Raw genomic sequence first — 27,751 nt, 5'->3', positions numbered from 1 at the left:
AAGGATCTCGATGTTTCCGGAATGCCGTGGAAACACGATAAGGGACCCCAATTATACTAGAGAGTTCTCGACCATTCTGGATCTTTCGAGAATGTTCCATAGATATCTATCGACCGATAATACATGCGGCCGGGTATAAAAGGAGCGCGCGCGGCCGGGTGCGAGTCAGTGTTGTTTACAACGCGATCGAGAGCGATAACTACAAGTGATATCGAAGCGCATACAGTGAATTGTGTGTAACGCAGTGTTTGTGATTAAGTGATTTCGTGATTTAATGTTGCAGTGTTAATTCACGTGCTGCTGTGTTTGTGTTAATGTGTTTATTCAGTGTTTTAGTAGTAAATAAAGTGTTGTATTATTATTTAAAGTCTAATCGGTATTTTCATTGTCTATTGGGAACCCTAGCACGTAACATTATATTATTTTGTGTACTGATAATATTTCTAATAAAATACAAGGTTGATACAACAGAGAGGCATTAAATTAAACCACGTATACTATGTAATATTTTCAGACCCTACACATAAGATCATTTAAATATAAACAGTAGTTTAGTCACAGGATTTTTTTTTAGTTTTTGCTTATTCAGAACATGATGTATCTGCCGTAACAGCTGTCAGTATCTACATATAGCTCCTTATCTAGGGTCATGTACACCTAGGGTTGCCAACTCTCCTGGCAAAAGGCAATCCGATTTTAAAATCTCCTGACCTTAAGAACGTAGTAAAAATCACCCGGAACTGGACTGCCTCGCCGCGCCGGTCGTCATCGTACCGCACGCACTCAAGTCTCTTACCCACTCGGTTTTGTTCGGAGTTTTGTATTGGTTTTGTTCCCAAATAAACTGAACGATGACAAATATTTACTCAGAGAACTGTGTGAAAATTCCATTTTTAATGCTACTGCCGAACGTATTTTCAGCATAATTAATAAACTACAGTCAAAAGTCATAATCGCCTTAATGAATCTCACGTTAAAGTTGACCACACGTCATGTAAAGATTTTACGAGTTTGCTGTTTATAATTAAAAGACATTCTAAGCTGCTCGCGATGTTAAAGAATACAACATTAAGAGGAAAAAACGTTAACCTCAAAGTAGCTTTAATAAAATTTCATTCATGTGAATAATCCATACCTACCTAAAAAAAATGTTTTACTTCTCTTTCATAATAAATATTCAATTTTTATTAGTTCTTATTTTTCCTGGATTTCAGATCGACATAGCTGACAACCCTATTTACACTCGGAACAATCGGTTTACAATGATTTGTCACTCTCATAATGAAAGAGAAAGTGAGAGTTTTTATTGCTTCCTTGTATTAACAAGTTATGGTGTAATAATATGCGTGCGTCTACGTGCTTATTCCATTAAATTAAGAATCAATTTTGTGTAATTTATACTTCAAAAAGTGTAAAAATGCTAAATACTAAATATCAGAGCGGCAACGTATCGGATTTTCATCGTGCAGGTACTGAAATTGTTTAACCTTTTCAGTGCAAATACGTAATTCTTTCTGGATTCACGTTGCGCAACGCTGAAGCTCCTGCGCATCGGTAACGTTTTGTTGTAGTTGAGCACGCGCCATTATTGTAAACGTTGATTATTAAGTGATTTAAGTATTTAAGTTTTAGTTGTACTTAGTGATTCTTAATATTGTGACAGGACACGGATTTGTGATTATTAACCAGTGACTGTGTTTTTCATTGTGATCGGATAATTAAGTGTATCTGTACGTAAATCATCACCAAGACATTCATAATGCCTAGTATTATATACACTTCGTCAGAATACACTGATATGATTTTAATTTACGGCGAATGCCATGGAAACGCTGCTCTAGCTCTGCGAACCTACCGAGAGAAGTATGGCAACAGTCGCTCATGCCCTAGGAACGCCCGCACTATAGTACTGGCAGTGCAAAGAATACGCGAGAACAAACCAATAGTGCCGCATCAGGAGAGGGTTCCATCGCGACAAATACCTGTTGCACGGGAAGAACAAATACTAGAATATTTTGATCGCAACCCGACAACGAGCCTCCATAGAGCTGCACGGAGGTTTAGAGTATGCCATAGGACAGTGCATGCAATTTTAAAAAATAATAAATGGAAACCTTATAAATTCAGAAAAGTACAAGCCTTATTACCAAGGGACTTGCCAGTCAGGAATAACAACTGCCAGTGGTTATTACATAAAGTTGATAATGACAGTAATTTCTTATCCAATGTCATGTGGACCGATGAGAGTACATTTACTCGCAATGGTATTTGGAATAGGCAAAACCGCAGATACTGGAGTCTAGAAAATCCACACGTGTATCGAGAGTCTGAGCACCAATACCGATTTAGTTTAAATGTGTGGGCTGGCATACACAAAAACCAAATTATCGGTCCCATTTTTATTGACGGCACCCTTACAGCGGTTAAATTTATTGAACTACTAAGGGGTCCCGTTGCTGAGTACACTGACCAACTGCCCTTAACCGATCATCGGCAGTTATTGGGATGGTGCTCCACCGCATTCAGCGGTGTCTTCCAGGGAGAGGCTAACTGAAATGTTTGGGCAGCAGTGGATCGGTCGATTCGGACCTGCTATGCTATTCTCTAAGTAACAATTTCTCGGCTGTACTCGAAGACGAGCTCGTCGTCGAGACAGCCTTGAGATCGCCCGAGCGCGCAACGCTGTTTTTAATGGTATTCACTAACATGGTTATGCTCGTCGACGAATTCTAGGCTGTAACGTCTCGGCGCTGTTCGACGACAAATTAAGGCTTGAAACAAATTTCTTTAAATCACAATCGATCAACCTCGATTTAGACTTTTATGGGTTTAAACATGGTTTAGGCATATAATAGTGGTTTATATTTATGTATTTTAATGAAAAGAGTAAAAGTACTAACGAATATCTTATTAATAATAAGAGTTTATGGAATTTATAATATTACATTAAGTATGGCTGAACGACTCGTTCTTGTGCCTATTTTAAAACACTTACAAACGACGCTATTTTTTGTAAACAAAACACTTGACTTCACTTGATTCTTGAGTCAAGACTCCAAAGTTTTTAAAATTTTAGTTGCTTTTTGATTTAAAGTGCCAAAGTTCTGTGATTTGAAAGGACAAAATAATACACTAAAATGTAAGTATTATGATAACTTTACATAAATATATAGAACCGCTAAATATTGCCACAATATTGAAAAAGGTATTGTATTTACCTATGTGGAACTTTGATACTACAAGCTATTTAAAGAGGAAATATTTAAATAATTTCTTATATTTTTGTAATTAATTTTTACCTTTATTGCTGTATCTGAACATAATGTTTCATTAAAGCATGTCTAGAAGTGCGGTTCCATCTCATGCGCAAGTAGAGATGTTATTGGAAAGTTTGGAAGAAAGACGTTGGCTTGCGACAGGGCACGCTCGGACATCCCATGCCCGAGATCGGACAAGAGCGGCATGGCAAGAAGTAGCCGTTAAATTAAATAGCGATGGAAGTGGCTGCATTAAAAATTGGCAGCAATGGGCAAAGGTTTGTTTACATTTATTGCATTATTGGTGGCATGGTGTAGGTCATCTGCATACTTAAGTGTAGGTGTGCTTACGGCTTGTACATGTGTTATTAATAACGAATTTTAGTATAAATTCAGTACTTAGTTATGGCATATAATATACTATTGGGATGAAATATAAAATATTGTTTAAAGTCACATTGGACATTTGTTTTAGTATTGGAAGGATAAAAAGTCAGCAGTGAGGAAAAAAGCTAGCCAAATAAGAATGGCTAGGCAACGTACAGGTGGTGGCGAACTCGAGGAGCGGTTTCTTTCTGCAATTGAACAGAGAATAATTGCTGTAATAGGTGGCGAACGCTTTTTTATTGGTGATAGGGAGCTTGAAATTGAGCATGTATTTGTCTATTTTTTTAGTTATTCTTGTTTACTTAAGCAATATAGTATCTTAAGTTAAAGTTAGTAAAATAATATATTAAAAAAAAAACTATTTTATCATCTAGTTATTATAATAGCCATCTAATTTTTAATAATTAATTTTTTAGATATTTGAACCTGGGCCAAGTTCTAATTTAAATCTTAATGTGCCAAATAATATATCTGAAGCACCGGATGCTATGGATTTGGTATGTATTTATGAAACCATAAAAATATCTTTATTTCTTGAAAGAATGCTAAGTCAGATTTTGTTTTCAGAGCATACAGGAAGATGTTAATGAAGACCTCCAGACACCAGAGTCAGAGAGTATACTTCAGGTAATTAAATTACATTTCATTAATGTGTGAAGTTACATATTATAAATATCTTAAAATAAATTTTACAGAGTCATGTGGAAATACTACCTGCACCTGAAGAAGCCACCACGACTACCACTGCAGCACTGCTCCAAACAGAGTTCACCCCTACATTATCAGTAAGTTCAATCAAACGGATATTGTAATTATCAATTAAGAGACTTGGAGTAATCTTAATGTTGATCAATATAAAAATAAATGTAAGTAAGTACCTATTTATATTTGCTTTATAGGATGTGCAGCCAGGACCATCTTCAATCAGACCTAATGCAGACTCACCACCTGAGGTGGCTCACAGAAGTAATGCCCCAATCGCGTCTTCATGTAAGGCTAAGTTAATTATTATATTTGGTACTTAGGTTAGACAATACCTATTTATTTTTCTGCAGATTTTTTCAATAATACTCCAAAATTATTCAATCAATACATTATGTATACTTGAATGCCTATAGCATCAATGCTTATATTGTATGTAGGTCATTTTGGCTGGTAGGTTTGCCCCCATCACATGAAACTAATATCGTCGGTGATACTGCAATACCGCGTAAGTAACAATTGCAAATACCGCGGAAGTACGAAAAAATCAAAATTGAAATTTCGCGCCTATGAATTCTAGACAGCGATTGGCATCGTCCCGTGTAACAACGCGAGCGCTATAACTAATCAAATCGCTTCAAACTACACTTGTCGAAACCGCGTGAGTTGTGGACTGACGATTTTATCCTCAATACCGCGTATCTACACAGCATTACTTGGAGCGTGTGGTCGTTGTTTGTGCCTCCGTAATATAAGTGATTTTCATTGATATTTTGGGATCAAACGGTAAGTAAATGTTAAACTTTGATTTTTTAATACCTTAGGTACAATTTGAAAGCATTAGTTGATTTAAAACTTATCTTATTGAATATTAAAAATGTTAATATTTTTGTTATGGTAGTTACGCGGTATTTTAACATTCTCTTTGCATAATGATTTGCCTACTTACGCGGATTTAACACTCTCATTGTAACTCATTTTTCTTCTGTTTAGGTAAAAAAAAGATTATGGAAGAGATAAATGATGATGGTATGAAGGTCACAACATTGAGGGATCTCCAAAAAGGACGGCAAGAACTTCTTCTTAAAAGGCAGAGTATTTTAGACAAAAATCGTTCTCAAAATCCAACCATATATACCTATCATAATATACCTCAAAAAATTCATGAGTTACCCAAAAACTTAACAGATGTTGATGAGGATATAGCTAATTGCGATACGTTAACAACATGTTTTCCCATATCTCCCAGTCAGGCTTCATTCACTGCCATTCCAGATGTACATACAGAACAAACGTTTGTTGTTTTATCTCCAGACTATACTAGTACTTCATCTACTTTTGTGCCAATATTCACTGAAGAAGTGGCTACAGATTTTACTCATTACGATCCCAGTTCTTCATCCAATATTATCCCGAATGTTGCAGAAGAAACAGTTATACAAATTCACCTTGAAAATCCTAGCACTTCGTCCACTGATGTCCCGCCTGTTGCTCAAGAAACCATCGTACATTTTTCTCCCGATGACTCCACCACCGATCCAGACTACGTGCCGTTATCTGATATTACTAACATAGAACCTATGGAATCTAATGATCCTGAATGGTTTCCAGAAAGAAATTTGGAACCAGAAGCTGGAAGAGACTCAAGGAAAAGAAAAACGTAAAGCTGACTCTGAAACCTGGAAAAGACAACTAAACAAGAAGGATAGAATGTTAGGAAAAGCTTATCTTGGATTTAAGAAAGTAGGTAATAAGTACCATCAGAAAGAGCCGAAACCTGAAAGATCTATGGGCCCTAAGTGTATGTCAGCATTTTGTATTCGCAGCAAAATTTTTTTTTGCCCAAACCTATCTGAAGACATTAGAAAGGACGTTTTCAATCGTTTTTGGAGCATGACATGGTTTGAGAAAAAAATGTATGTAAGATCAATGATTGACACGGAACACGTTAAAAAGAAGACTATTGAAGGCAATTCTAGACGATCAGATACTAAATTATATTATTTATAAATAGATGGCAAAAAGGAAAGAGTTTGTTTAAAGACATTTCTGGCGACCTTAGGCATAAAAGAGTGGGCTGTTCGCTACTGGCTTGGTGATAAGACCCTTGTGAATTCGGTTAATTCGAACCCGGCTCCGATTTCGCATAATTCTAAACGAGATTCTTTCAAATGCTATTTATCTTTATTACCCAAATTACCCGCACATTATTGTCGCCAATCAACCACGAAACAGTATGTAGAACCGATAATACAATCGAAAGCACAATTGTACAAGCTATACGTTGAATATTCGTCGTCAGAAGCCAAGCCAGTAGCTTCGAGAAAACTCTATTAAGTGAGGAAAATATAGCTCTTTTTCAGCCAAAAAAAGATGCCTGTGATTATTGTAGTTCGTATGCAGTGGGTAATGTTTCCGAAGAAGATTATCAGCGTCACGTCGAATTGAAAAATTTAGCTCGAACCGAAAAGACTAAAGATAAAGAAATTGCAAAACAAGGGATTGCTCATACTATTACTGCAGATTTGCAAGCCGTGAAATTATGTCCTACTTTGTCGGCTAGTGCGCTATATTTTAAAACCAAATTGGCAGTGCATAATTTCACAGTTTTTAACATTGGTACTAACGATGTTACCTGTTATTGGTTCGACGAGACCGCCTGTGATCTGAAAGCTACCACATATGCGTCGTTCTTTGTAGATTATATAACGAAATTGTTACAAGATAATCTTATGGATGTAATTATATGGACGGATGGTTGTACTGCGCAGAATAGGAACAGTATTGTTTCTAACGCTCTCCTGAGATTAGCGATGGATAAGAAAGTTACCATTACACAGAAGTATCTGGAGAAGGGCCACACCCAAATGGAGGTGGATTCGGTGCATTCACTTATTGAGAGAAAACTCAAAAATGTCGAGATTTTCCTGCCATCGCAATATGCAACTATTACCAAAGTTGCTCGAAAGAATCCTTTTCCTTACAAAGTCGAACAACCCGATCATACCTTCTTCAAAGACTACAGTGTTAAAGAGTACCAAGTTTACGACTCTATACGCCCTGGGCGTGTTTCTGGCGATGATTGTGTTGTGGACTTGCGAGTTTTGAAATATAATCCTAATGGGACTATCGAGTTTAAAAAGCACTTCGAAAGTGAATTTACTCCACTACCTCGAAGACCAAAGAATATTTCTACATTGATAAGCAACGTACCAAGGCTTTATGAGTCTAGATTGCCTATACTGGAAAGTAAATATGAGCATTTGCAACAATTAAAGACTGTTATTCCTCGTGATTGCCATCAATTTTACGATGATTTACCCTCTAAAAAAAATAAGTTCCTATATCAAGATTTAAGATCTCATTAATTTAAGTATCTACTTAATTATTACCAAACTTCGTTAGATGTTTTTTAAATAAGAGTATTTCCAAATGTAAGATCTCATTACTTACTACTACTTCGTAGTATGTAGAACTTATATTTTTCTAAACTTTGTTAGAATTATGTTTTTGTTGTCTTCTATGTATCTACTTATTAAGTTACTTATTTAGTAGGTACACTTTTTGTTTCTAAATGTTTATTTTATGTTTTTGATGTTTCTATAGTTATTGTAGGCAGTTTAAAACTGCTTACATCTAAAGTTAATAATATTTTTACTTATTTTGAAATATATGAGACTGATATCGTGTTCAAAGACGCATAAAAATAATATTTTTGAATACCCAATCTTTTATTTTATCCCTCTTACAAATAAGCGTAAATAGTGAAAATGCTCAACAACAATTCATTTACGATGATTCAATACCGCGAAAGTGAATTTATTAATCGTCTATGAGGTTTTCTTACTAATGGATCATATTGATAGCTAAAGTACATCAATTTACAATTAGTTTCTAGTTCAATCAGCCGAAGATGTAATAACGATAAATATATATTCAGTTTTTTCGCTCTCCTGTAAAATTTGTCACCCATCAGTTACGCGCTATTAGCACCTGTGGCTTACGCGGTATTGCAGTATCACCGACGATATACCTTATCAAATAGTGGATAATAGTCTTCTACTTAACCCTGGGAATGAAGATGTAATGTTATGCTATAATTAATTATTAGTTAATTTTGATATTCACCATGATTAATTAGAACATTTCAAACACAAACTGAATAAATATTATTTAAAGATTAATAAATGTAAACACAGTTGTAGTTTTTAATATTATAATTAAAAAACCCTTCATAAATGTTATATAATAATTATTATGTTCCTTTGTATGTGTTAATTTTATTCTTTAATATATTAGTTCTTTTTTCTTTGTTTTATGTAAGCATATTGTGTTTAATGAATGCTGTACATACCCATAAAAGGCATATGCATTAGGTTCTTTTTTATTATAAGTGTCGCATTTTGAATGTAAAATGTATGTGCTATTGGTGTGTCATACTAATAAATAAACAAATTGTATTAAATTCTTATGTTTATAGTACCTCGAAGGCGTCGTTTGGTAACGGCACGACGTCGTCTGATCCAACGCTCACCACCATCACAAAGGCGTTCACATATGGCGAGCTTAACAGAACGTTTTATTGCCATTGAAGAGAGGCGTTTAGAAAACGAAAGGCTCCTTATTGAGAACCAACAGAAAATGTTAGATGTCTTAAAAAATATAAGCGAGTCGTGGTCAAGGCAAACCCAAGCATTGTAGGACTTATGTGCATCCATCAGGCGAGGGAGTTGAATGTCTGGAATATCAGTATCATCAATCTGGGTAACTTTGATTTACAAGGGTAACTTTGACAGTCAAGTCAACCACAATTTTTTATGTGGCAATATTTAGTGTAAAACCATTAAATTTAATTTGCGTATATAACAAACTTTGTAAGCGAACTCTCTTCGAAAAACAGAAGCTGAACGAATTTAATGTCAAAAACGTCTTAAAAGTTACCGCGCGCAATTGTTGTATTTTCTTTGTGGTAATCATTTTAAATAACTCAAATTTTATATATTTAACATATAGTAAAAGTTATCAAAAAAAATATAAGGATGATCTGTCAAAGTTATCCCAATTGACTGTAATTAATAAAATAATTAATTTTACAGTTTTATTTTACTTTTAAGTATGGATATTATTAAAGTTATTAATTAATTAAAATTGTAGTATAAGACTAGCCGTTTCCTGCAACTCCCTCTGCTATTTTTTACTATTTTAATTTTTTTATGTAGGGTAAAAAGTTAACAAAAAATATAATAGTGTTAATATTAATATAAGAAACAGTAATATTATTGTAAAAGTAGAAATAACAATTTGATTTAATTTGATTGATTTAATTTAATTTGATTTAATTATAATAATTATTATTATTAAATAATAAATGTGAACATAAAAATAATTCTTATGTTTTATTAAAAAAAACAATTATTATCCATACACTAATTATTATGAAATGATTTCATTATAAATAAAAAAAATAACAATGGCTGTCTAATTGATTATGGTGAGATACATCAGTGATACTATCTGAACATTATTTTTATTTCTGCAAGAAGGAAAAACATTTTAGACATACCGGGCTCGCCATAATTGATTTACTAAATCTCTCCTACTGGTACACCCACTCTGCAAGTTGTGGTGTGTGACAGGCTGCTGAGTAAGAATCCCAAGTAATCTAGACTCTTCGTCTACATCATGTTGGTCTAACTTAGGAGCTGGCAGGCCAGCACGATTACAAATATTATGTAAGACACAGCAAGCTATCACTATTTTTCCCACCATGATAGGATCATAGTGCAGCACCCTGTGAACTAATAGACATCGGAACCGCCCTTTTAGTATTCCAATGGTCCTTTCCACACTGTTACGTGCACTGCTATGCAAATGATTATAATGACTCTGGAGTCCCAGGTTCAGGATTACTGAAGGGAGTCATTAGATAACTCCTTTGAGGATACCCTGAGTCACCTGCAATTAATGAATGAAACTTAAATAAATTGCCATTCTGTGATTAAAATGTTCTATTGTAAATATTATCTTACCAAGTAAATACACAATTTCTCCATTACTATTTAAATTTTCAATGTGCTCTTTCACTCTTGTGTTCGTTAAAACAAAACTATCATGTGTTGCACCCCCAAAAGTTACATCCACATGCAAGATGTTCAGTTCAGCATCATTAATCTGGAATAAGTAAATTAATAGACATTATATAAAGCTTTAGTATTATTTACACTTGTAATATTATTTACCCATACTTAAGATAGATTAACAACTAACAATTAAAACATTCCTGGCATGATAACCTTTACGGCAATAATATCTTTCCTCATTTTCTTTAGGACGTATCATGGAAACCAGGGTACCATCGATGCAACCTAACACCCCTGGGATTTTGAATTTCTCATAAAACCTGTAATAAGAATTCAAATTTCAAACACCGGCTTTTGTTCTTGTAAGACTAGAGTAACTAACTTAAAAGTCTTTTGATATTTACCTTGACTTGAGCACTTGACGCTCATTGTGGCTTTGCGGGAATCTAATATATTTCCGAATAATATTTATAGTATTCATTCAGAGCGTCTATCACTTCATGAATTGCTCTAGACGTAGAAGGTTGAGATCTACATTCTTGCCAATAATTTTTTGGTAACTTCCATTAGCCAAAAATGATAAAGTGCATACATAATATCTGAAACGTAAGATTTCAATAAAATTCTGTTATGATGTGGTTACCCATCATTGTCTCATTGATTAAAGAAATCATTGCTTGAAATAGTACCCAATATAATAGTAAAACAAACAAACCTTGAAGCCTTTTAGTTAAACCACTGGAACGTACTCGCGGACGCATGTAAGAAGATAAATCACTTTCTAATATATTAATTAAATCCTCAGAAAGCCGATAAACATGAATAAAGTCTACATCACGGGATATTGTTTTCAACTTTCTTAATTGTTTCGCTAGTCGAGCTTTGTTTAGATCATCAATTTTCTTAGCGTCTTCTAATAAATGTAGCTTTATTATTAAACGAGCTGCCATTTTTATTTGGAATAAATAAAAGGAACAAAACAGTCAAAATTACTTGGAACACTAAATAAATCCAAGGAGTAAAGCGCAAATAATGTAGCTTTTAAATTTGACAGAATAAATCGAGGCTGCGGGCGAGGCTATGAGCGTCGTCGTCGCTGTTTTTTATTAAGGTCGATTTACATCAAACGAGCGAATGCTCATTCTATCCCCACTACAGCTAATTCTTCTAGTGTAAACAGGCGTAGAGCATTCCTTCGTTGTTCTTAGTGCGTTCGCAAAGATTCTATGGAATATTCTAAGAATGCTCGCTCGCTTGATGTAAACGGCGCAAGAGCGCGCGAACAGTTGCTTAGAGCGTTCTAGCGTGTTCGGATGTGCTCGCGCCACTGAGCGGTCTCATCGAAGCGTTTTAGTGTTCTAGCGATTGCTTACGTATCTTATCGATTAAGTTATGGATTGGTCTCAAGAAAAATGTTTATTAAAGATAGAAGCCTACCGCAATTTCAGATGTCTGTGGGATCCGACGTATGAAAACTATAAAAATACAACTTACAAACAAGATGCTTGGCGGGAAATCGCAAAACAACTGGAATGTAATGTTGAAGAGGTACAAAAAAAGATGGACTCGCTTCTTGCATCTTACCGCCGGGAAAGGAAAAAACAATGAGTACGAAGTCAGGCAGCGGTGCCGATTGTATTTATAATTCTAAATGGTTTGCATTTACAAGCATGCACTTTTTGATGGACAAATATAAACCGAGGAAAACAATTGATTTCGACACTAACCAAAATAAAAACATGGTAAGTAGGTAGTTACGTTTATTTATTGGGTATTCTACCATAATTTTAGGTTAGGTTATTTACGCTTTTATAAAGTAACATATCGCTTTCATTATGCAATATTGTTTTGCCATGGCAAAATATTAGTCAAATTAAAATAGTCTGAAAATTCTTTCCGGATATTTTCACATTGCAAAGTGTGTCTTCGTCCAGTGTTGGGTAACGGGAGAAATGATGATAAACGGTCCATATTTCTCCACTGGCCTGGAATGACGACGTCATCTTCAATTCTGTCCATCATGCCCGGTGAATTATACAGCTTCCTAGAAGCTTTCCTTTTCATCAAATAATTATGTAGGTACACGCAGGTTATTACGACGAGAGATGCTTTATCAGGTTGTAGCAACATAGGTTTTCGCAATACACGAAAAACTGCTGAAAGAATGCCAAATGCATTTTCTACTATTCGTCTTGCTCTAGACAAACGGTAGTTGTAAATTCGTTTTTCGGATGCATCATCTGCTACAAATACGAATGGCATATTCTGTTGTCTTCCTGGAAGGCTTTGGTCATTGGGCAAATTTAATTCATTATTTTGTAGTTTCTGATAGAAAGAAGTGTTTCTGAAAACTCCGCCATCTGATATTCTGCCCTGACAACCAATATCGGCGAATATAAAATTGTAGTTAGCGTCTACTATGGCCATTAACACCACACTGAATGTGGATTTATAATTAAAATAGTCGCTTCCGCTGTTAATAGGTGCTTGTATGACGCAGTGTTTCCCGTCTACAGCGCCAATACAGTTTGGAAAATTCCACTTCTCATTGAATTCCTGAGCGATTGATAGCCATTCTTCTTCTGTTGACGGTGTCTGAAATGAATAAAAAAATTATTTTTAGGGTGTATATTAATTAAACCGTTTTTTTTACAGGCTGATGAGCAGGAGAATGAGCGAATTGGACAAGAAACTCCGGTAGTGGACCCTAATGCAGATACACAGTCAGATTCAACAACACATTCACAACCTGCAGCTTCAGTAGGGTCAAGAAACACCACACCACAATGGCAACCATCAACATCACTGCAATCTGGCCACACAATACCACCAAAAAAATCAAAACATGAAGACCCTCGAGTAGCCGAAGCCTACCGTATTTTAAAAGATACACATGATTCAAAGATAAGGGACAAGAGTCAAGCTTTTGGAAATCATGTTGCTTCAAAACATCGCGAATACTCAAAAAGACGAAAGCGTATGTTGAACATTACATAAATAATATACTGTTCGACGCTGATTTGGGGAAATTTGATTATGAGTCAAATTTAGCATCAACTCCGATGTCTTCATATTCAAACAGTTCACAAAATACTTGCATTGTGTATTCTGTAGCCTCAGATCAATCCCTCCACCCAACCAAATGGAAGCCAGTTCAGAAAGTAATGTCAATTTAGACCAACAATTACACATTCCGGATGATACCGCAACTGAAGAAACCAGCGAGTCTTTGCTGCATTTTATTAAACATTTTAAGTAACATGTATATCTTTTCTAGTTCCTTTTTGTTTATTTAAGTTCTCTGATTGTGTTTTTAAATAAATATCTTAAAATAAATTGTCTTAGTTTATTTACTTACTTTCACTAATAATTACGGTCGTGATAATAGGTGTGTAGGTATGTATAAAAGTAATAACTTTACTTACCTTAGCATAGTCTTGCAATGCTTCATTTATTGCTGCACATACTTCAGATATAGCATTACATATTGTCGATTTAGACATTTTAGTAAAATACATGAGGCTTTCATAGGAATCTCCAGTTGCCAAAAATCGCAAAGTCACTGCTAGTTTGTCATATGCAGGAATCGAGTCTCTAAAATTCGTACTTGATTTTCGAATTTTTTCGCTGGTCAGAGATAGTAAATGATCAAAATCCTCTGGCGCCATTCTACAAAAGTTTTGGAATTGTCCACTTTCTTCTTGTTTTTGCATATCCGTCATTGTTTCACCTACATTATCCAGTTTCCTTCGATGCATTAAATTTGTAACCCACCAACGTCTCTTCCTTCTTTTATTTTTTGAGTTTTTTGCGACAAAATAATAAATGCAGCACTTGCAATAATGATATCGCTGTCAGAGTCAGACAAAACGAAGCACTACCAATACTAACCACAGAATTGAGACGAATGAGCAAAGAACATTCGATCTAGCTTTTGTTTACACTAAAAGATTACGAAAGAATGCTCTTGTTCTAGCTCTAGCTCTATGTTCGTTTGATGTAAATCGATACCTCTAGCTTTCGTTTACACTAAAAGATTACAAAAGAATGCTCTTGTTCTAGCTCTAGCTCTATGTTCGTTTGATGTAAATCGACCTTTAGAGAATACCGAATTCTGCGAAGAATGTCAAACTGCCCGCCGTTGAGTAGTTCAAACTCACGACCGTCACAGCCTTAAGCGCTAGTGTCGCTATTGATAACTTAGTGAATTCCAAACTATCGTCACAACGCTGCGGCAGCGTTGCGCGCAAAGCTGTGTCGTTAGAGAATAGCACTGCTGTTCGATGGCCACCACGGTCCCCGGACCTCACTCCTATGGACTTCTTTTTGTGGGGATATGTTAAAAGTGTAGTGTATGCCACAGACGTTAACTCATTAATTGAATTAAGAAATCGTATTATTTTAGCATTTAGTAAATTAAAAAGTTTAGCCGTTAATAGTGACATTATTAGAAAAAATCAAAACAATATTGTTCGTCGATATAATTCGTGTGTTAATAACGATGGCGGACATATCGAAAATTTAAAAATTTTAATAATAAGTGCTAAGTAATTATTGTTGTGTCCATACTACTTTACCTACTTGCATACGTATACCTACATACAATGTAAACAAATACGCTCTAGCCCGAGCGACGCCGCGCGCCCTGCACTCTCCCGCTACCCCCCGCGGCGAGATAACAAGTCAAAAGACAATTTTTGCGACGTTGCGATTGTTACGCAGGTCAGTATAAATATTTATAAATGGTGTTTGCATATCCCTTTGATTAATCAGTTATTTAAGTTGTATGAAAAAAATACTTTTGTATTTTTCACGCGATCTGTTTTTGTGCTATTAGGAATTAATACTGAACATGTATAATATACGTGGTTTAATTTAATGCCCCTCTCGTGTATCATCAACCCTGTATAAAACTAAGTTATGTAAACATCAGAAAAAGATGTTATCAAAATCATCATCTTTAAAGTTCGGATGACGATTTTGAACTTGAGAAGGGAAGAGTTAAGTGCCCTACTACCCTTTATCCTACAGTAGCGAGTACATTGAACAATGGATCATAAGGTGTAGTATGACACATTTAGTGTGAATCATTTATTGGTCCTTTGTATTGGTGACGCCACCAATACCCCACCTCTACTTGTTTGTAAACAATATCAATGTATAAATACGCGGCTCTAACCAAGCCACAGTCCGGGTTCTTTCCCAGGCGGAACGCACCCGGGTCCCGATCCCACTCGTGGCCCCACGATATTATTTAACTGTAAATGCTCCTAGGCCCGGACGCGCCCACTATGGCGGAGACTAGGGCTATGGCCATTGACGAGTCCCCGGCGGTGGATATCGGCAAAGCGAAACACGCTTTGCTGACAACCCTCGCTGGGTATATTAAGGACGACCCTTCATTCCGATCAATCGTCCACTCATTGACGGTAGCCGATGAGCCCGAGGCGGAGCCGGCCTCACCGGAGTTACCCGGGTTCTCGGACGAATCTAATCCGTCCGAGAGCCCGGCCAGCACTGGCGTGTTCGACCTCGCCATGGACTCAGACCCAGGTTCACCGCAACTACGCGTACAAGCGCTCCATTTTTCCCGACTCCAGCGAATCGCAGTCTGGGGCCGCGTCGTCGGAGCCCGACGACGACGGCTTCACGACCGTGGGGAGCGGGCAAAGGGAGAAGCAGAGCTCGAACGCCCCTGCCTCCCAAGCGCCTTCTGCGCCTTCCGCGCCCAAAACCAAACCCGCGGCCTCCAAGCCCGCCACCTCGACGAAGTCGTCGCCACCGTCGAAATCCCAACCCAAGGGGCCTAAAAAGCCACCGAGGGTTAACCTACAGCTCCCCCAAGGGTTAACCCCTTTCAAACACTCTTTGATGCGCTAACCAACGAGCGCATCATCATCCCAACCAACTCGTGGAACAGTAGCCACAAACTGCTGTCCCTCCAGCCCGGGTCTATCAACGACCAGCGGGCGCTAACCAAGTACTTATCTCGATAGCAAAGCCTATCATTACTATATTTTTGCGCTCCCGGACGAGCGCCGTTACAGGTATGTCATCCGAGGCATACCTACCCAAATGTCGGCCGTAGAGGTCCAACAAGGCCTTCAGGCCAAGGGCATTGCAGTCCTAGAGGTGCACCGGATGCCCCACTAATCCCGCGCGTCACGACCACGCACTCAATATGAGATGGTCCTGGTAGTCCTAGGTTTCCCAGATGACGTCAAGTCATTATACGAGATACGCGATATCTCGGGTCTCGGCGGCTTCACCGTTAAGACTCAGCACAAGAAAAACCAGATAGGGCAGTGTCACAACTGCCAAAAATACGGTCACAATTCGCGTGGCTGTCGCCTTCCCGCCAGGTGCGTCAAGTGCCTCGGCGAGCACGGCACGTCCGAGTGCCCGCGTCCCAAATACAGGACCCAGTGTGCGGAGCCGCCTTCCTGCACCAATTGCCGGCAATCTGGCCATCCAGCTAAGTACAAGCCCCAAGTTAGGGCTCATAGAACCAACCAGGCCCCTCAGGCTGAGAAATTCGTCTTGGCCCCTACCCTGGTGCGTAATCCGTGGTTTCCCACCGCGGTACGCGCCGACTCGCGTTGTCCCGGAGGATCTCCCGCCACTCCGGCCACCACAGCAGTTGCGGCTCCGTTCCTGCTCCCGTCCCAACGCCCTCGACCTCCAAGACTAACTCTTCCAGGGTAGCCCAGTCGAAGGCTCCCGTCCCCTCCAAACCTCAGGTGGCGGCGACTCCGGCGTCTAGTGGCACGGCTTCCTCGCCTCAACTCGCCTTCTCCAGAGATCATCCAATTACACGCCCTAATTAACGACTGCGCGAGTAGAATGAGGGCTCTGGGACATTCGGATCCAGTCATCCTCACTGAGATTTATAACGCCTTGGATTCTACTTTCTCTCCGTAAAGGCTTCTCCAAACTTCATTTCATTTCATTTCATTTCAGCATTCCAGAACTGCTATTTTCCTGAGGCCTGGAAAGAGGCAGTCGTGATAGGTATTCACAAGCCGGGTAAACCCGCATCAGAACCGGCCTCTTATTGGCCGATTAGTCTTCTTAGCACAATAGGGAAACTTTATGAGCGGATCGTCCTCGACCGTCTCAAAATAGTAGCTCACTCCCACAATCTGCTCCCTCTGGAGCAGTTTAGCTTTCGTAATAGGCACAGTTGCGTGCATCTGATACTCCGCATCACGGAGCATGTCTATTCCTAAGTTCTTTGATGTTGAGAAAGCATTCGACAAAGTGTGGCACAACGGCTTTTTGTACAAGCTGAACACTCTCAACGTGCCCACACAGATCGTGCACATCATACGAGAATTTTTGTCGAATCGCGGTTCCAATATCGCGTCGAGGGTACCCTTTCCACACGTCATACGATCTCGGCCGGAGTCCCGCAAGGCTCCGCGCTATCACCCTTTCTCTTCTCGCTGTATACTAGCGATATTCCTAGATTTAAAGACGCCCATCTGGCGCTCTTCGCGGACGACACGGCGCTCTACGCTTCACGTAGAGACCCAGAACTAGCGGTGCGCACTTTGCAGGCCGCCACCGACCAGCTCGGCGAGTGGTTTCGCAAATGGCGCATCACTATCAACCCCACCAAAAGTCAGGCTATCCTTTTTCTATAGGAAGCACCAGAACGAAGCGCCTAACGCTAGTTATGTCACAGTAACACTAGTTTTCTCACGTAACCTAAGTGTTATGAGACATTACGATAACCTATTAAGGTTATCTTCCGTAATTAAGGCAAGGATATTGCCATCATTATGTATATTATATTATCGCATTGTAAACTAGATTCTAAGAAACCCTTTGTCATGTAATAAATATATAAAGGAAATAAATATGAGATAAGTCTGTATCAGTTTGTCAAGCTGAGCACTTGTCTTTTTAAAAACCCTCCTGCCGTCGCCCACCTCCTAACTGGCGCAGTCGGTATCTCGCGAAGATTCGGCTCGAATAAGTACTTTGTACGACGTGTCCGTGCCGCGAGCTCAGAAATCTACAGCGGGCGCAGCAGTGGCAGTTGCAGCAGCAAGCAGCAGCGGAAAAGCGAAGCTCTAGCAAGACGACCAGGTTCACCAAAGACTCAAGCCTCTCATCGGCAATGCTCCTGGGGTAAGCATAGGCTCTGTTACTCCCGAGATTTTCCCTCACTATCCTCCAAACTAACATATGTGCAACTTGTTGTATTTTTAGTGTTAAGGGCAAATTCTAATATCTAAAACGATATTATAAACTTTTTTAATCAGCGTTAGATATTTTGTTTAGTTAGTTTAACATGGCCAACGACAAGAGTCTACATGATGAAAAACACATGGCAGATACAAAACCAACTCCTATAGAGTATGGTACTCTGGCCAAATTATTACCAGCATACGATGGTAACAAAAGAACATTAGCATATTACATCGAAGGTGTAGAGAATGCACTAGATCTTATCGCAAACAGAAACGATTACATAATGGCATGTTTGATTAGAAATAAGCTTTCAGGTAAAGCTGTTGAAGCTCTGTCAGAGAGCCCAGGCTCTAAAACTTGGGAAGATATCAAAAGGATCCTTTCCAAGAAATTTGGCGAATTTCGCACAGAAATTCAATTAGTCCAAGAACTCATGAACATCACTAGGGACAATAGTTCGTTAGATATATTCGGTGACAAAATCAAAATACTAATGAGTACACTAATATCATGCGAACCCAGTAGTAGTGTGTATTATGAACAAATGGCATTAGACATTCTTGGATAAACTCAATCCAATCACAGCAACTTTAATAAAACAAAAACATGCTGAGAATTTGGAACAAGCCATAACAATTGTAAAACAAGAAGAACTTAAGCTCAGAACTAGACGCAATCAGCAAAGTAAATCGGGCATAAACAATCAAATAATAACAATAATAATAAACCGCAGAAATTCACGCCATTCAATAAAAAAGACGCGTATCAAAAGAAATCGCAGTCAGACGCTACAGACACCCATCAAAAGAAGATTTACTTCCAATCAGATAGTCAGGTAGATAACGACGATAAGTACGTTTCCGAGGGTGAAAACGATGAAAACCCATCCGAGGAAGCTGAAGACGAAAATTGTCTCGTGGACTTATTAGACGAAATAGAAATATAGTATATATGAATGATCTTAAAAACTATAACCGCCTTCCATACATTTATATTGGTGAACTAGGTGGCAGACTTCTGATAGATACAGGAGCATCTCAGTCACTAATTTCCCCAAAAATTTTAGATCGCAAGAAACAAATACAATGCAGAATTAAAAACGAGTTACACTATATTAAAACAGCACATGGAACATCTAAACACAAACAAGTAGCATACATTAAATTACTAGAAAGACTGTTTAATCAGGACATCACACATAAATTTCTAATTTTTAACTTCGACCCAGATTTCGCCGGATTGTTAGGACTAGATCTATTGGTTCCACTAAATTCCAGAATAGACATAAAGAACATGATCTTAAGAACGGATCATGCAAACATACCTATAAGAGACGACATAAAAACATATAGTAATATTTCAGCCAAATCTGAGCAAGTGGTAAACCTACTCTGTAATTACAGTGAAGGAGATTACTATCTAGCCGAGAAAAACGGTTTGATATTTCCAGCATCCGTAGTTTTATTGAAAAACGGTAACGTTTTAACAACAGTTATTAATCCCATGGAAAAAGAAATACAGTTTAAAAACAGCTGTCATATAAATTTACAATATTTAGATTTCTCAAAAAAGAAAGAAGTAAAAGCGAGTAAAATTCATAAGCAGACAAAACATCGCGGATAACAAAACAGACCAAATTTTAAAAAATAACTTAAAACAGTATAAGAACTGATCCTATGAACCCTGAAGAAAACCGCGAAATCAGAAAATTATGTTACAGTTATAGAGACATTTTTCACTATGAGGATATACCCCTAACTTTTACACACGAAATCAAACATAAACTCAGATTATTAGATGATAAAGCAATTTTTGTTCGTAATTATAGACAGGCACCTAAACAAAAAGAGGAAATCAAAAGACAAATTAATAAACTACTAGAACAAAACTTTATTCGAGAAAGCAACTCCCCGTGGTCATGTCCAGTACACTTAGTACCAAAAAAATTGATAACACCGGAGAACTAAAGTATAGGTTGGTAATAGATTATAAGAAACTAAACGACGAAACAATAGAAGACAAATATCCATTACCAAACATAGACGACATCCTAGATAAACTTGGACCTGCACAGTATTTCACAACTCTTGATCTTGCATCAGGCTACCATCAAGTAGAAATGCACCCAAAAGACGTGGAAAAACAGCTTTCACCATCGAACGAGGACACTATGAATTTCTCAGAATGCCCTTCGGTTTAAAAACGCACCCAACACATTTCAAAGATTATTGGACTCAGTATTACGTGGAATAGATAACGTATTAACATATTTAGCCGACATAATCATATACTCAACATCGCTACAAGAACATCTCGATAAATGTAAACAAGTATTCAAAAGATTCCGATACGCATAATTTAAAAATACATTTAAACAAATCAGAATTCTTGCAAAAGTAAGTAATGTTTTTAGGTCACATCCTTACCGATAAAGGTCTTCTACCAAACGAAGATAAAATAGCAGCAGTCAAGAAATTCCCAGTACCTAAAACGCAGAAAGAAATCAAATCATTCCTAGGCCTAGTAGGTTATTATAGAAAATTCATACAAGATTTCGCAAAACTGACAAAACCTTTAACAACATGTCTTAAAAAAGGAAGTAAGATTAAACTAACAGCAGAATATACGCAAGCATTTGAGATATGTAAGGAAGTTTTAATTAATGCACTAATTTTGCAATACCCAGACTTCAGTAAACCATTTATTTTAACAACAGATGCTTCAGACGTAGCTTTAGGCGCAGTATTATCACAAGGTGACATTGGCACTGACAAACCAGTAGCGTACGCTTCACGTACACTATCGGACACAGAGCAAAGATACTCTACGATAGAAAAAGAATTATTAGGCATAGTATGGGCAATAAAATATTTTAGACCTTATCTTTATGGAAAAAAGTTTACAATATACACATACATTTTTATTACAGTTTTCTGAAAATACTTTCAAGAGTTATTATTACGCTGATGAAAACGACGGACCTAGTGACGAAGAAGGGACCCTCGCAGCCAAATTCAAAAAGGCGATCATAGCCAATAAAAGGTCAAATGAATTTAACAACATCGATGACTTTTTCGAAAAACCAAAGAAGAAAAAGTAATCCAGTGTTGGTCGATCGACGAGTGGTGGCGGCATTTCGTACATCAAATCTACCAGCGATGACGGCACACCATGCATCACACCAGATTAAAATTGAAATTTACGACGTTAATGAAATAAAAAATATTGCAACGATGGAACAGTGCAAACACGCTGAAGTGCGAGTTAAATATTACGCAGAAACTGACTGCGATAAGAACTTGCAAACCGTAAAGGATACCATATACAATATTACTAATCAGTTGGCTAGTAAGAACGATTGTGTGAAATATACAATAGATACAGACAAATGAAAAAAGTGTCAGTGTGTAGTGCCAGTGCTTTTACTTTTTTATAACTTAACAACTTTGAAATGTTCTTTGTATGAAAAAAAAAATTGATTTCATTTAGATATTATACTTTGTTCTAAGAAACCAATCATTGTATTTTTTGCGATTGCTATACTTAAATATTTTAATAATTTAGATTGTATTGTAAAAACAGTGTTTTAAGTTACTCATCTATTTGCATTTTAAACTCTTTGTGCTAGTGCTAAGTATAATTATTGTAAATACTTATGATTCTTCATATTAAATTTGTCAAGTCAAGTCCAGCTTACGATTGTAAAGTAATTGGGAACCGTCAAAACATGTTTGGAACTAATTGAATACTTTTTTTCATAACCATTTAAGAGAGTTGTAAAGTAAATTGTTTAGGTAGTATTTATAAGGTCTGAACTTATTTTCTAAACTACACATTACTAAGTCATTTCTCATCATGGATGCATTGAGCTGTGATTTATACAACATGGAACTCGTCGAACTTGTCGAACACATCGAATCAATGGAACTGATGTCATCGCAATATGACGAAGAACTTTACGAGCTCTGTGATAAAATGGATCAAACACAAGTCAAAACGTGAGTACAATATTTTTTTTATTATGTTAATACTAGTTGTAACATGTTTTGAAAATCCATGAAGACGGGATACATTCCAAGTATGTATAATGGTTGGGACGTCTTTCACAATCATTTCACGTGTTTCTTCCGTTTATATTTTTAACATTGGAGTACAATGAAAATGTACCGCTCGCTTGATATTTGTAGTTTATCCCAGAGTGAGATTGCGGGTTTTAGCAAAAATATTATTTTACAAAAATATAATCATTTTATAAGGTTTTGGTATATACAAAATGTTTTACCAGAGTCAATGCTAAGAGACCCTGATATTTCTCCCTATTACACTCCATGTAATGGACATAAAATAGAAATGTAACTGAATCAGATGAAGACGATGGTGTATTACCCATGCAAGCATATTGTTCACAATGTGAATAAGAAAAATGTTAGTATTTAGATATTAGATCAATTGCAATTTTTTTTTTAGTTAATAATGTTATTAATCATTTTCTTTGTCATTCAGAAAGGAGATGGCCGCAGGAAGAGATCAGCGTCGACGTTACTGAGTGAAGAGGAAATAAAGAGGAAGAAAAAGCTTCACCTTGTAGCCCCATTGACATTATCATCATCAATAAAAAATACTGTATGTACAGAATTTGATGATAAAATTGAATGTCCTCAATGTCAAGTACATGTGTTAAAAAATATCTGACCAACCACGTAAAGAGCAATACACATAAAAATAATGTAATCAGAAGCGATAATGATTTTCCTAATGTTTAATTGATTGATAGTGCTTTCGGTAATAGACTTGTTACATACAGAGTGAAATCTAATTTCATTTCAGACCATTTGTTTGAAACACCCGAATTATTTTTGAAAAATATTACAAGCGTTATGTATAAACTACTAGAACGATTTATCCTTGAACACTCTGTTGTAAAAGTTAATTTTATTCTCAATGCTAACTTTATACAAGAAACAAAAAATCTACGCAATACTTTTGACTTCCAGATATCTAATTATCTTTTTTGTCAAGGGGATGATAAAGACATTATTATCACATCAATATTTACCGAAATAACTAACAAAATGACAAATTTTGAAAAAAAGGGTAGTGGATGGAGTTTAGTTAAAATAAATCACTTGGACATAAATGTTAACAAATTTAACCCATTACGTGGATCTTCATATATAGATTTGCCATTAGATATAAAATATAAAAAAGCTGTTATTAATGTTTAAATCATTATGATCATGAATGCTTCCGTTGGGCAGTATTGCCAGGATTCTAACCAGCTATTCATAGCTCCAACAAGGTATCATCTTATATAACACATATTAACAAGTTAAATTTTGATAATCTCTCGTTTCCTGTTAAGATTAATGACATTCATAAGTTTGAGAAATTGAATAATATGAGTATTAATGTTTTCGGATTGAATAATGATTCATTAAACAAACCTAATAAAATTGTAGGACCATTACATTTCACGAAATATAGAAAAACGACTCATTTAAACTTATTATACATATCTCAAGGTACCAAAGGTCATTATTGTTTTATCAAAAACCTCTCGAGATTTTTATCTAAACAATTATCAACCTCTGAACATGCAGTTCATATTTGTGACGGTTGTTTATTTAAATTTACATCATTAGATAATTTAAAACGTCACCAAGAAAATGACTGATTTAACGTGTGCACAAGTTTGCCATCGGAAAACGATAGAAAAAGAAACTGGTTTAATGAATCAATCCCATCAAACCAAATTTCATTCAATAACTTTGAACGTAAATTAAGAGTACCATTTGTAATATATGCTGACTTTGAAGCATTCTTAAATCCAATAGAGGGCTGTTTTAATAACCCAAATTAATCATCAACTGCTAATGTTCAAAAACACGAAATGTATATATAGTTTTGGTTATTATATCGCATGTTCTTATAATGACAATTTTTCAGTATATAGATCGTATACCGGAAAGGATTGCGCACTAAAATTTATGCAATTAATTAAAAAAGATTTAGCAAATATTTGTAATAAAAATACTTTTGTTAAATCTCCGTTACCATTAAAGGATGAAGATAAAATAAATATTAGTCAAAGTGAGTCATGTTATTTTTGTAGCAACAAATTAAACGGAGATACTACAATATCATATAATTTCCACACTGGTGCTTATGAAGGAGTTGCTCATGCATTGTGCTCAAAGAAATACAAAGCACCTAATTTTGCTCCAGTATTTTTTCATAATTTAGGTAATTATGATGTTCATTTTATAGTGCATGGTCTTAATTTTGATGAAGGTGATATTGAGCTTATTCCTGAGAATAAGGAAAAATATATTTCGTTTTCTAAAGTTTAACAAATCAATAATAGAATTTTGAAATTAAGATTTCTTGACTCTTAAATTTATGTTCAGTAGTCTTGATAAATTAGCTCAGAACTTATTACCTAAACAATTTAATGAACTAAAATTAAAATATCCACGTGAAGAAGATTTTAAACGTTTAATAAGAAAAGGTGTTTATCCATACGAATATATGACTTCATTTGATTCTTTAAAAATAACCCATCTTGCTACTCGCGATTAATTTTATAGTTCTTTAAATGATAGTCACATTACAGAAAATGATTACCTTCATGCTCAAGATGTATGGAATCATTTCAATTGTAAAGACATGGGTGATTATTCCGATCTTTATTTAAAAACGGATGTTTTATTACTAGCGGACATATTTGAAAATTTTAGAGATGTTTGTCTTAAAACATACGTATTAGATCCTGCCCACTATTATACAGCACCTGGATTAAGTTGGGATGCTATGTTAATATTTACTAAAATTAATTTAGAGCTCTTAACAGATATCGATAAGATAACGTTTATAGCCAATAATATTCGGGGTGGTATATCGCAATGTAGTAACAGACACGCAATAGAAAATAACATGTTTATGTCGGAATATGATTCAGACAAACCATCTTCGTTTCTTATGTATTTAGACGCAAATAACCTATATGGTTGGGCTATGTCCCAATGTCTCCCAACCGGTAAATTTGAATGGGTAGATATAAAGACAGACTTTAATGTCGCCGATGATGCTCAATATGGTTTTATTTTAGAAGTAGATTTAGAATATTCAAATACTTTACATAATTTTCATTCAGATTTTCCATTTTGCCCGGAAAATGTGTGTTTAGGAAGTAGCAGAAATAAGAAACTGATCCCAAATCTAAATGATAAAAATTATGTCATCCATGATAGAAACTTTAAGCAATGTTTAAGGAAAGGTCTCCGATTAGTTAAAATTCACAGAATACTTAAATTTGAACAATCCACATGGTTAAAAGTTACATAGATTTGAACACTCATATGCGTTCGTTAGCTACTTCAGATTTTGAGAAAGATTTTTTTAAACTTATGAATAATTCCGTATTTTGTAAAACAATGGAAAATGTAAGAAAACGAGTTAATGTAAAACTAGCAAATCACTGGTTAAATCGTGGTAAAAACCGAAGGCACTCAATCTTTAATTGCAAGACCTGAGTTTCACAGTGTGTCCATATTCTCAGAAAGCTTAGTTGCAGTACAATTAAATAAAACTAAGGTTGTCTATAATAAACCAATTTATCTCGGTTTCTGTATTTTGGATCTATCAAAATATTACTATATGATTTTCATTACGATTACATGAAAGTTAAATATCAAGACAGACTTAAATTACTTTATACTGACACCGGTAGTTTAATATATCAAATATTTACAGAAAACTTCTATGCTGATATTAAAACTGATTTAGCAAATTACTTTGATACATCCGACTATCCACCAAATAATGAATATGGTTTACCATTATTGAATAAAAAGCGCTTAGGTTTTTTCAAAGATGAAAAACGGTAAAATTCTCGAAGAGTTTGTAGGTCTTCGTTTAAAAATGTATGCAATGGATGTGCAAGATATATCTATATGTAAAGCGAAAGGTATAAATAAAAATGTTACAAAAAAAATTTGTCTTACGGATTGTAATTCATGTCTATATGAAAAGAAAACTCAGTATAATGAAATGTTAAGGTTTAAATCAATAAAACATCAACCAAAAAATCAATAAGATATCTTTATCACATAATGACACAAAACGTTATTTATTAGAAAATTCAACTAACACTCTAGCATGGGGTCATTATAAAATAAAGGACATTTGATTTTATTAACAATTCCTATACCATAAAAGATGTGTATGTTACCGAATGCATGTGTGTTTATTAGTTTCAAATTATTCATAATCCTAACTTTATAATGTACGTATTTTTACTTTATCACAATCTAAATTTGAAATAAATTATTTTATTTGTTAATATCGTGTAAAAATTACAATTTGTAAATATATGTCGGTATTAAGTTAATTGTAATTCAGTTTTATTGATGTTTTTTGTTTGAAGTACTGGTAGAGTCATTTTTCATATAAAATAAAATCAAATATAAAGCAATTAATCGTAACTCCTTGTTGTATTTATTCGTGAGCTCTTTTCGAGTTTACACGTGTGTTTAAAATGTTCCATTTTTATCATCCTTTTACTGCCATAGTCGCAGGTCCGAGTGGGTGTGGAAAGTCACAATTTGTGTGAAATGAAAAGCTGACCGACTTTGCTGAATTATTAAAGCACCTAATTAAACATTCGGAAGATGCTCCAATACTACGAGCCAGCCTAAATTCAAATCAGAGAGCTTGCCCTGCTGACAAAGTATTGGGTATCGCAACATCTTTAAAATTATCCAAATGGCAATATAAAACATTAAGAAAAGAAATTCATATGAATTAATACAGAATGAGAAGCAAGAGTGCTATATAGAAAAACAAGATATCGTGATTACTGAATCAGAAGTAAAACTTCAATCTCTTATGGATATCACTGTTAAAAGAATATTCAAAACATTAGAAACTGACTCTCGGGCTCCAATTTAATTCTTACCAGTAAATGGGGATTTGATGGTGCATCTGGACACATATTATTATACAACAATTTTAGCATCTTACGAAATTTTGGAGTTCTGTAAGTACCTTTTTGACGCAGAAGGATTTTACAGAAAATCTCCAAAATCGGAACTTGCTCATGAAATTGAAAATAATTATAAATGTGGT

At 35.8% G+C, this 27,751-nt stretch overlaps 2 protein-coding genes across 6 annotated transcripts; one reads left to right on the top strand and one right to left on the bottom strand.

Moving 5' to 3' along the window:
• Positions 1-3,312: 3,312 nt before the first annotated feature.
• Positions 3,313-13,389, top strand: LOC115455000. Of its 3 annotated transcripts, none has more exons than XM_037436300.1 (7): positions 3,313-3,535; positions 3,733-3,912; positions 4,061-4,141; positions 4,212-4,271; positions 4,340-4,429; positions 4,544-4,634; positions 8,827-9,109. In XM_037436300.1, the coding sequence occupies exons 1-7, from the start codon at positions 3,338-3,340 to the stop codon at positions 9,045-9,047; spliced, it is 921 nt and encodes a 306-aa protein (XP_037292197.1). In that variant the 5' UTR covers positions 3,313-3,337; the 3' UTR covers positions 9,048-9,109. The 3 variants fall into 3 exon arrangements, 1 of the variants encoding a protein (XP_037292197.1); XR_005111960.1 differs by lacking the exon at positions 3,733-3,912 and adding an exon at positions 13,082-13,389 and having other exon boundaries at positions 3,425-3,535; positions 8,827-12,168; XR_005111959.1 differs by lacking the exon at positions 3,313-3,535 and adding an exon at positions 13,082-13,389 and having other exon boundaries at positions 3,755-3,865; positions 8,827-12,168.
• LOC115455338 (protein ANTAGONIST OF LIKE HETEROCHROMATIN PROTEIN 1-like) lies at positions 8,059-22,072 on the bottom strand. 3 transcript variants are annotated; one of them, XM_037436297.1, is made up of 4 exons: positions 13,852-22,072; positions 10,614-13,021; positions 10,376-10,517; positions 8,059-10,301 (listed from the first exon to the last, which is right to left on the bottom strand). In XM_037436297.1, exons 1-2 carry the CDS (start codon positions 14,182-14,184, stop codon positions 12,260-12,262), a joined length of 1,095 nt encoding a protein of 364 aa, XP_037292194.1. In that variant the 5' UTR covers positions 14,185-22,072; the 3' UTR covers positions 8,059-10,301; positions 10,376-10,517; positions 10,614-12,259. The 3 variants fall into 3 exon arrangements, with proteins under 3 accessions (XP_037292194.1, XP_037292195.1, XP_037292196.1); XM_037436298.1 differs by having other exon boundaries at positions 8,059-10,517; positions 10,614-10,746; positions 10,831-13,021; XM_037436299.1 differs by lacking the exons at positions 8,059-10,301; positions 10,376-10,517 and having other exon boundaries at positions 10,941-11,025; positions 11,142-13,021.
• Positions 22,073-27,751: the final 5,679 nt, after the last annotated feature.

Source organism: Manduca sexta, chromosome 7 (genome assembly GCF_014839805.1).
Source record: "Manduca sexta isolate Smith_Timp_Sample1 chromosome 7, JHU_Msex_v1.0, whole genome shotgun sequence".
NCBI classification, from domain to species: domain Eukaryota; kingdom Metazoa; phylum Arthropoda; class Insecta; order Lepidoptera; family Sphingidae; genus Manduca; species Manduca sexta.
Note: the sequence above shows the minus strand (reverse complement) of the source record. Positions and strands in the feature narration are given on the sequence as shown.